At 42.9% G+C, this 10,447-nt stretch overlaps 1 protein-coding gene across 3 annotated transcripts in view; it reads left to right on the forward strand.

Annotated features, from left to right (window-relative positions):
- Positions 1-7,741, forward strand: part of NEURL1B (neuralized E3 ubiquitin protein ligase 1B) — a 66,980-nt gene extending 59,239 nt beyond the window's left edge. For 2 of the 3 annotated variants that reach the window (XM_030212452.1, XM_030212451.1), the window contains exons 4-5: positions 564-689; positions 3,266-7,741. In XM_030212452.1, coding sequence (XP_030068312.1) covers positions 564-689; positions 3,266-3,510 — 371 coding nt within the window. In that variant the 3' untranslated portion in view covers positions 3,511-7,741. The remainder of the gene's footprint in view (positions 1-563; positions 690-3,265) is intronic. The other variant, XM_030212453.1, reaches the window with a different exon arrangement.
- The last annotated feature ends 2,706 nt before the right edge of the window (positions 7,742-10,447 follow it).

Below are 10,447 nucleotides of genomic sequence, written 5' to 3' on the forward strand. Positions count from 1 at the left end.
GAAATGGGCCTCATCATTTTTCCTTCTTATACTCTGCCCATCCCCTTCCAGGTCTGGAATCATCTCTGCCCTTTATACCCAGACACCAATAGCAGGATGCTTTATAAACCTGAATAATGTGCCACGTCCTTTACCCTGTCGAGCTAAATTGATCTGAAAGACATGCAAACCAGTGCTGCTCAGATGGAATGTCCTCTGTGCTGGCCCCTCGCCAGGACTAATGTACTATAATTTGTTTGGAAAATTCCGATAAGCAGAAAACCTAAGTAGGACGGAATTAGACACCCTCTGGACAGCAGTTGTCAAATTCTTCTTAACGTTTCACATCACCCTTTGCTGGTTTCCAAACCTGCTCTCGGGGACCCCCAGCCAGAGGAATTTTCAGGATAACTGCAATGAATGTGCATGAGACACATTTGTATGTAATGAAGGCAGGCCATCTATACTCACTGTGACTATCCCTACAAAAGATAAACTAGTTGGAGGCCTGAAGGACAGGTTTCAGAAGCTTGGTACCTTCATTTTACGTTTCTGTGGCTAACGGATTTGTGTGTCCTTGGCAGGCACCATGCAGTCCAGCACTGTGACCATCTCACCCTCAGGATCTCCTGGTGGCTCCCAGTATGACAGTGATTCAGACGTGGCCTTTAGTGTAAACCGGTCCTCCTCTGCTTCGGAGTCTTCGCTAGGTAAGAGAAAACTTTGCTGCACTGCCTTTTTCCCTGTGTAGAGCAGATCAAGCTTTCAAAAATAAAATCGGGCCTATTACCTCTGTGTAAAATGGCCGTGGGGCACTTGATAACTAAGGGACCTGTTTACTAAGCTGCGCTTAAGGCGTGCTAACTTTTTAGCACACGCTAACAATAAACACACCCATTATATTCCTATGGGTTTCTGCCATTAGTGTTGCGCTAAAAGGTCTGCACGCCTACAGCGTAGTTTCGTAAACAGAGCCCTAAGTGAAAGAGTTTTACAAGAAGAGGAGTTGTATAAACAGCAGAGAAAAAGCCACTTAAATGAAACCTCCTTGTTGGGATGCTCTGCAGGGTAGAAACTCAACTCAGAAATATAAGGTGTTATATTTAAATAGATATCTGGTGAAAAAATTTAATTTCAAGGCCTAAAGTATACAGTGAAGAGCTGACCTGTGTTATGTGACATCTGCCAAATAGGTTAATGTTTTGGTGTGAAATCCAGACCTATTATAAAAACAAAACACAGGACATTGCAAAAAAAATGTGAAATATTTGAAAGGTAGTAGTTATTTTTTTTTGGGGGGGGGGAGGGGGAAAGATAGTGGTTCTTCTTTCTTTGTTAACTTTCCTGTCTCATTGGAACCAGGGCTGTCAGCTTCTGTGGGATAACCACAGCACTTTACATACAGGTACTTTATTTGTCCGTAGCAGGCTCCGAAAGTTTTTGTTCCTGGGGCAGTGGAGGAATAAGTGACTTATCCAGAATCACAAGGAGCTGCAGTGGGAATTGAACCCAATTCCCCTTGTCAATTGACTGTACTAACTATCGGCATACTGCCCCACTCTACTCCTAGCTCAGGTCATCATAGCATAAGGCCACACACAGACATCCCAAGACTGACCAATAGGTGTAGCTGTTGCATAAGTGCAATTCCTTTCCAACCCTGGAACCTGTGAACACTGCCTCCATGGGCTTTCCAGCCCCAGTCAAGCTGAGGAGAAGAGCAGAACCAGGGATTGTGCGGCCACTGGGTTTATATTTCTAATGGAAACTTTCGTACATAAGTACATAAGTATTGCCACACTGGGACAGACCAAAGGTCCATCCAGCCCAGCATCCTGTTTCCAACAGTGGCCAATCCAGGTCACAAATACCTGGCAAGATCCCAAAAAAGTTCAATACATTTTATGCTGCTTATCCCTGAAATAAGCAGTAGATTTTCCCCAAGTCATTTTAATAATGAGCTATGGACTTTTCCTTTAGGAAGCCGTCCAAACCTTTTTTTTTAACCCCGCTAAGCTAACCACATTTACCACATTCTCTGGCAATGAATTCCAGAGTTTAATTAAACGTTGAGTGAAGAAACATTTTCTCCAATTCGTTTTAAATTTACTACTTTGTAGCTTCATCGCATGCCCCCTAGTCCTAGTATTTTTGGAAAGAGTAAACAAGCGATTCACGTGTACCCATTCCACTCCACTCATTATTTTATAGACCTCTATCATATCTCCCCTCAGCCCTCTGTTCTCCAAGCTGAAGAGCCCTAGCCGCTTTAACCTTTCCTCATAGGGAAGTCGTCCCATCCCCTTTTATCATTTAAATCACCCTTCTCTGTACCTTTTCTAATTCCACTATATCTTCACAAGGGCCAGATATCGTTTTCTTTTAAAGCAGGAGTAAGAAACACCGGAGGCCTTGTTGAGGGATAACTGTAGTCTAAGCTGTTAAGGTGTAGAGTGAAGGCTCTGGTGTGTCGGAAAGTAAAACACTGTTTATCGCAAGCACTGCAATTGCAGACGTTCTCATGCCACCTTTGGCAGCTGGCTTCTTATAGGTGACTGTAGTGGTTGTGTTTCTGTAATATCGCAGATAAATACGTTTTTGTGCTTCCCATAAAAATGATGTTTAAGACCGGTATTGAAAACGAGTTTTCTATACTCATTAGATCTTAGCAGAGCCTGGGCTGGCAACCGATGATTGGGAAAGCCTGGAAAGACCAGGTGCTGTGGCTGCAGAAGACTATTGGCAATTTTCTACAGTATTTTGCAAGGAGGAGATCAAAGGGGGGGGGGGGGGAGGGAGGGAGGGAGGGAGGGAGGCTGGCTGTGATTGGCTAACACTAAACACCCAGAAATGCATGGAAAGGGGTTAGGAAAAGTAACAGCCAGTTCTGTAGTGTGGAAAGAGAATAGAAATCACTTTTGTTTATTGTCATTTATGTCAGACCACACAGTACTGTACCGAGATAAATGAGACAGTCCCTGTCCCTTAGAGCATGTAATCTAATCAAGATAGACTGGGAAAGCCTGTGGACTAAATATTCAAGTCAGGCTTTAGTTAGACACTGTCCCCTCCCCCCACCGCCCCTCACCACAGATAATTGTAGAGAAAGATAAACAGCAGTATTATGAATACAATCCAGTGGTGATTTTATGTATTGTTAGTTTGTCAAATATATCCATTGTTTGTGGATTGTTTGCCGACTAGGTTTGGAGATGGGCAGGATATAAGAATTTTTCTATAAATGAACTGGGTGGAACATAATAGTTCTTCTTTCTTTCTGTTGTAGTGACTGCTCCGAGTTCCCCTCTGAGTCCTCCCATGTCCCCTGTGTTCCCCCCTCCAGAGCCCCAGGGCAGTAAGAATGGAGAATGCACAGTCTGCTTCGACAATGAGGTTGACACCGTGATCTACACCTGTGGACATATGTGCCTGTGTAACAGCTGTGGGCTGAAGCTGAAGAAACAGATCAACGCTTGCTGTCCGATCTGTCGTCGTGTCATCAAGGACGTCATTAAGATATACCGCCCTTAACGCTGCCCTTCCCTTCAGTGACGCTACAACTTCCATCCTGTGCACAACAGGGGCTTACGTTCTGCCTGTGTGTGTGTGTGTGTGTGTGTGTGAGTGAGTGAATGAGACACCTCACCTGTGGAAACCATCATGTATATGGGACTCTGCTACCATTTCTGGGTGTGCTCTGTGACCCCCCCTGCCTTATTTGGAGGAAAACAACATAAAGTACACCTTTAGGAAGTCACTTCCGGCTGCGGAAGCAAGAATTTCTTTGTTACTGGGTATTGTTGATGAGTTTGGAGTGGTTACAAGAGCATGTGACACCAATATATCCTAAGTGACTTCTTCCCAGGTAACAGGGTTATTTAAAATAAATTTTAAAAGTTCAGAAATAGGTTTTTCTACTGTCAGTGCTAGAGCTATTAGGTGACCAAGGCATGAACCACTAGTACAGATGGGTTCAGCAATTCCTGAAGGGCAAAAGAAGAAAAGAGGTCCAGAAAGGAGAAAGTCGTTGGTTTCTTCGAGAGCATCCTTCTCTTTATTGGAGGGCACAGTAAGTGTTTAGAGGAAAGCATTGATAAAGTTCTTGTTCAGCACGTGATCACAATATATTTTATTCTCAAGCACTTTCGTTATTGAAATGTGCAGCTGCTTCTGACATGAAACAGGTGGAGAGCTCGGAATGAAAATGAGGAAAATACAGCAAAGAGAAGGAATGAGCACTAGTTAAATGATGGTGCAGTGTCTGGAATGTGAGACCTAGGTCGCCTGCCCAGCTGATGTGCACTTGCCCCTGTGAAATCCTGAAACGCTACCTAACTCCCCTCCCCCCCCCCCCCCCCCCCCAGCATTCAGATTATTTATTTTTATAATGACCCACTAATTGCACTTAGTTATTTTTTAGCTTGCTGAATCTTAGTTTCCTGTCAGAGAAGAACTCTCATTTCTTGGCCTCATAGAAGGCTTGAAAGAGTGCTTATATTTACAAGCAGACACCTTCCCTCTCCCCCTCCCCCTGTGCTTCTGCAACAGTGCCTTTCTTTCTGATTTGTATTTATATAGGTTAGCACAGCAGTTCCAAAACTGTGCATCAGGGCACTGCAGTGTATTTTGGCACCTGTGGAACGGCTGGGCATTTAGAGAACCGCTGCCCAAGCAACGAGAAAGTCAGTGGCATTCTTCAGCTGCTGATGCCAGCACTCCTGTACATGCTCAGGTTGGACTTGCCATGCGCAGCTGAGGTTGGACTGCAAGTGTGCATGCGCAGCTGAGGTTGAACTGCGCAGGAGTGCAGGCATCGGCGGCTGAAGCATGTCGGTGATTTCCTCACAGCATAGTTCTTGGAGCATGGGACTCAGGCAGCAGACTTCTTCAGCTGGCAGGGCTTGGGCATCCCTGCCAGCAAAGGTAGAACTCGACGCCATTGGGGGGAGTTTTGGTGGCCTAGGGGTACCTTGAAACAACAACATTTCAGTATCATTGGGTTAGTGAGGCCTCAAACCTCCTTACCTAAAGACTGCTGAGCAGGGTGGAGCCCACAGCATCCACCTCTGGTTGCATCATGGGCACTTCCACTCCTACTGAGTGGCTCACAGGAATGAGATGGAACACAAACTCTAAATAAAGGGCACCAGCGAGTATGGCCCCCTCCGAGAACATCACTGGCCACGTTTAACAATCAGGATAAAACGAGAGGGAGCAACCCGAAGTCTGTCACAAAATATGAAGGATAACCCACTATTTGGTTGTGAGGGGAAACGCAGAATTTCTTTCAATCAGAGCAGTGAGCTCAGGGCTGCTGGATTGCGCTGCCAGCATGAACCCAATTACTAACACCCATCACAGTTCTGAAACTTAAACATATCACACTTTATGGTGGGAAAAGACTGGAGATTTACATAAACTGCATGTACTGTATCCCATGGCGCTTAAGAACCAAGGATGTTAGAAAGGACTGTTCTGGTGCTGTGTTGGACCTAGATATGATATATAAAACACACATTATGCAGTGTCTGTCCTTCCCCACCCCCCTCTCATTATGCTCCTCCTGTCCCAACTGGAGCAATGCATGTGAAGGGTTCAGTGAAGGTGGGGATGCTGGACTAGTCCCTTAAAGGGGTGAAGCAGAGCACTGGCTGTGAAAGCAGACAGCCAAGGGGGTCATAATGATGTTTCTACTTGTCCTACCTGCCAGATGGACTGTACTTTTAAATCTAGTTACTGTTGATTTTCATTAGTAGTGTGAAGGTGATGACATGTCTGCACATGTGGAAGTGTGAGGAATTAAAATGCAGCATATTTTGGTGGGTGAGTTTTTTTTTTTTTTTTTGCATCTGTCTGGCACCTGTTTGCTCCCTGGCATCCTTCAGGTACTGTGGATAAAAAGCATAGATTTATTTCAAACCTCCATATGAAGGGTCATTTTATAAAGCTTTTCTACATGTAAAGCAAGTTTTACATGATAAAAAAAAGGCTTTTTTTTAAAATAAAATTGCACAGCTGTGTATGTGCGTAGAAAGTATGTTAAGGCAAGAAATCTGGGTACTTTTACACAGACCACATGTAGGGCATTCCTGGGAGTGAAGTGTGAGTCGAGCGGAGTCCAGAATTGGAGATGTGTGTGGGTTTTATATAAAATATTCAGGGTACACACCCAAATTGACACCATCTCTGGTGCAGATGTAAAATTGTGTGTTAGCATTTGTGTGCTGTTGGGACTGGTGCTGGGAAGTGGTTTACAAAGGCAGATAGTGGCATATGTTGATTGTCTCAAATAGGGACCTTTGGGGATTTTTTTTGTCGAGGTGCCCTGGTATAACATCCCTCCTCTTGCCCCTTCTCAACACTTGCACCTGCAGCTTCTTTGGTGGGTGGTTTCTTTCTCATTCATGATTTTGCCACCAGCTGTACATTAGAATAATCCAGTCCTGACCTTTTCTCAGATAGTTGTGGGGTGATTGCCAGACCCACTATCTTGGTAAGAGCAACTCATAAAAGGTTTAAAGTCCAGCATGTTTGGTGAGCAGTTGCTACTGTGGAAGGCTGAAGTGACGGAGTCACTGAACATTGGTGCCCAAGTAAATCGAAGTTGCATCCATGATTTCTATTATTATAGTCAGTCATGGAACAGAAGAAAATAATTTTTCTCTTTAGGTTAATGGTTACCTACAAATCATGCCATCTTTTAAACACTGATAGCTGAAGATCTGAGGTTCTAGCAGTAGCTCCTTCTTCTGCCAGCTGTTTGGTGATGTTGGCGTACTTACCTTCTGATTAAACAAGTAACCTCAGTTTGCAGCGATACTTTGACTTCCATGAGCCTATGAAATTAAAATGGTTTATATTAAAGAACAGGCTAATATTGAGATTTTATCCTTTGAGAAGGTTTCTAAATTTATGTCATGGATTGCTGGCATGAGAGGTTGGACTATAGGCCCTGGCATCTCCTGTTACAACCTTGCTGGGAGGCATCCTTTGCCCTTCACCCTCCCCACCGCACACACACTATTCTCTTGTGTGTGAAGTAAACCCCCCCCCCCCTCCAAGTGAACTGTGAAGGCTGACAACTTGTGTCTGTCTAGTATTGGGTGTGGTGCTGTGGTATGTTATCTCCTCATTTATTTCCCCTTAATTGGGTAGAGAATCTTTCAGCTGCCCCAGCCGGATCAGGACCTGCCATGGGAAATTCAGGAAATAGATGCTTTCTATATCCTTCCAGTTTTTACCTGTAGTAACTGATGATTACCATACAGAAGATCTGTCTGTGCCTTAATGAAGCAGGTTGTTCACTTTTTACCTTTTTTAACCAACTAAAAAAAACAAAACACCCCACACATACACACAAATCCAATAGTAGTTTTTTAAAGAAGTACAAAATAGCCACACAAACAGCTCCCTGCTTTTTGATATTTGAGTGAAAGCTGTGGTTTTGCAGGTTGTTTGTTTTATTTTGCTACTGACTGTACAGTGCATTTACCTATTTTGTTTCTAAACAATGTTCGAACCATTGTTTATGGTTCGATGCAGTGATCTATAGAACCCATTTTAAGCTACAACATACTTTGAGTCTTCGTAAGACACTTGTTTGAATATTGTTTTGTGACATCTTGTTTTGCACTTGCTCTCTCTTGTGTTGTGCTTTTTTTCCGTGCTGAGATTTGTGATTGTGAGTCTGTTTTTCTAATCCATTTTCCAGTAAACCGTTTTACCTGTTTTGAAACAAATAAACCTCTTGCTTGTAACACTTGATTGTTTCCCTATGGCTTGCTCATTTTTGTGGTGAATGACGATCGGAAACAATGAAATTCCTTCCCCTTTTAGGGAGTGCAGAGGAATACAGGAAGGATTGCTCCTTTCGACCTAGCAGCTGCCTCCTGCTTTGGGTTTCTAGCTTAGTTGAAGCCAGGGCTTGGATCTGGTACCATTAACCTTCAGTTACAGCCAGAGGATTTTTTTTTCCTGTTTTCTAAGTTAGTACCCAATTTACATTATTCTAGAAGTCATCCCCTGGATTCAATAGACGGTGCCCAAATTTGAGTGCGCTGCCAAGATGTACGTTCAAGGTAATTGGTCAGCAAGCTCTTAAACATCAATAATTGGGTGTCAGAACTCAATTATTAATGCTAATTAGCACATCTGTAAGGCAGGGCACCTAACTCCCATACACATATCCCAAAATGGGGTGGTGGTCATGGGAGGGGGCGTTCTGAAGTGTTAAACGTCTAGTTACAGAATACTACCACCATTTACACCAGGTTTCAGCAGGCCGAAGTCTGGTACCCAAAGCTAGGCACAGGATTCAGTTATACATGCAATTCTAGAGAGGGGGTGCTGCCTTTTCTTACAATAGCGCTGATTTTTGAGTGCCGTTTAAAGACTTCTTCCCCTAGTGTCTAAGTATTGGTTCCACCCATGATGCGGGTGGGAAAGCCCTCCTGTAAATTTTAACACATAAATTATAGAACGCAGCTTACCCGCAAGAAGGCCGAGTATTCAGGCCACGGAAGTTGGCAGTTTGGAAGGCGCTTACAGCTGTGGGCTGAATTAACCCCAGATGTTCACTGTAGGGCCACGTCCAGGCTCCAGCATTTAAGGTCCGGGTAGGTGTGGTCACCTGGCAGCTAACTGGACACAAGCTGATATTCAGACTGTTGCCCAGCTAACTTGGTGGATAAAGTTAGGGCAGCTGTTTTTGCTATCCTAAACTTTATGCACTTCCTTAACCAGTTATCAGACTGAATATCACCTCTAACCAATTAAGTCCCAGTTCAGCTCAGGCTTCGCACCTGGACCATTCCAGCACAAACTAGACGATGCCTAGGCAATCATTACCCACTTAAGTGCCAGAGAATGGCCAGCTCAGTAGGGTTTAACTACTCAGGAGCCTCTCCTGCCCGCTTCAAGCCTTTTGAATATGGGGCGCTAAGTGTGCAAAAGGCACTTACATTTAGGTGACTTGTGTTAGAATGATGGAGAAGGTGAAGCTGCAACCCTGCTCTGCCACATGATGGTGCTCTTTTAAGATAGTCCTAGCGCAAAACAAGCACAAACTTTCATGTCTAAAGAAAGTGTGATAGGAAGGCATGTCTAGCTCTGGTAGATCTCTGTACTACAAGAGGAGATATCCTCTTGGGATCACTGGGGCAAGTTCCTAGTCCGTACAACCTATGCACATATTAGTAAAGCTGAGTCCAGCCAAGGTGCTTTATTTAGCCAAGTTTGATTGATGCTTCAATCTTTTATATGGTTGGAGACCTGAAAGTTTTGGGAGCTAGCAGTGAGCAGTTTGAAGGCTGCCTTCACTCCAAGATTCACTGCAGATGGGACATAGCATCTGGACTTTTCATATTTTAGGTAAAATGCCAAATCTTTCTTGAGTCTGCTGTGAACAGATGGAGAAGATCAGCTTCCCTACTTTCCTGTTTCTTGTCATTTTAAAGAATCAATTATGTTCCTAGCTTGTTGAGGGATAACGAATTAGCATTTTTGGGGAGGAAGGAAGGGAAGAACATGGTGAGGAAAAATCCTTTTACCTATCCAGAACCAACCCAGTGGTTCATAATTGTAAGGAAAGAAGCAAACAAAACAATGGAGAAGACCAAGGGAAAAAAAAAAACAGATGGTACACAAATATCCTTAAATATAAATGATCTTTAATAAAATCTTCAATGCACTGATTCAAATATCCATTGATCTGAGGCCTGCTGTATGGCCTGGCTTCAGGAGTCTACATCAATACCAATACACAAACATAAAAAGATAAGTAAATATATATGTAAATAAAAAGTACAATAAAATTATAATAAAGTAAAGGAGATCAAAGGATCATGTCAAAATATAAATTACAAAAATCATTAAAACATCAAAAAATGTAAATACATTAATAAACTAAGAACAATTATATAAATCAATACAATAAATTATAAATAAATAAATAAAAGCCAAATCAAGGCTTAAAAACTACCCCCCCCCCCCCAAAAAAAAAAAAAAAAAAAAAAATTTAGAAAATGTGCCAAGAAGATCAACTACAATGATAAAGGGGATGGAACTCCAGCTTGGAAAAGAGACGGCTGAGGGGAGATATGATTGAGGCCTACAAAATCCTGAGTGGTGTAGAATGAGTAGAAGTGAATCGATTTTTCACGCTTTTAAAAAAGTACAAACACCAGAGGACACTCAATGCAATTACGTGGAAATATTGTTTTTAAACAAATAGGAAGAATGGTACCAGTAGTTAGCGTATCTGGGTTTAAAACAGATTTGTACAAGTTCCTGGAGGAAAAGTCTGTAGTCTGTCATTAACATGGACATGGGAGCCACTGCTTGCCTTGGGATTGGTAGCAATGGAATGTTGCTGCTAATTGGGTTTCTGCCAGGTACTTGAGTAAAGTGATGTGGTAGCTGTGTTGGTCCACTTTTAAAGGTAATAAATAAAAATCAAAATATAGAAAAA

This window comes from Microcaecilia unicolor, chromosome 8, assembly GCF_901765095.1.
Source record: "Microcaecilia unicolor chromosome 8, aMicUni1.1, whole genome shotgun sequence".
Classification (NCBI taxonomy): Eukaryota; Metazoa; Chordata; class Amphibia; order Gymnophiona; family Siphonopidae; genus Microcaecilia; species Microcaecilia unicolor.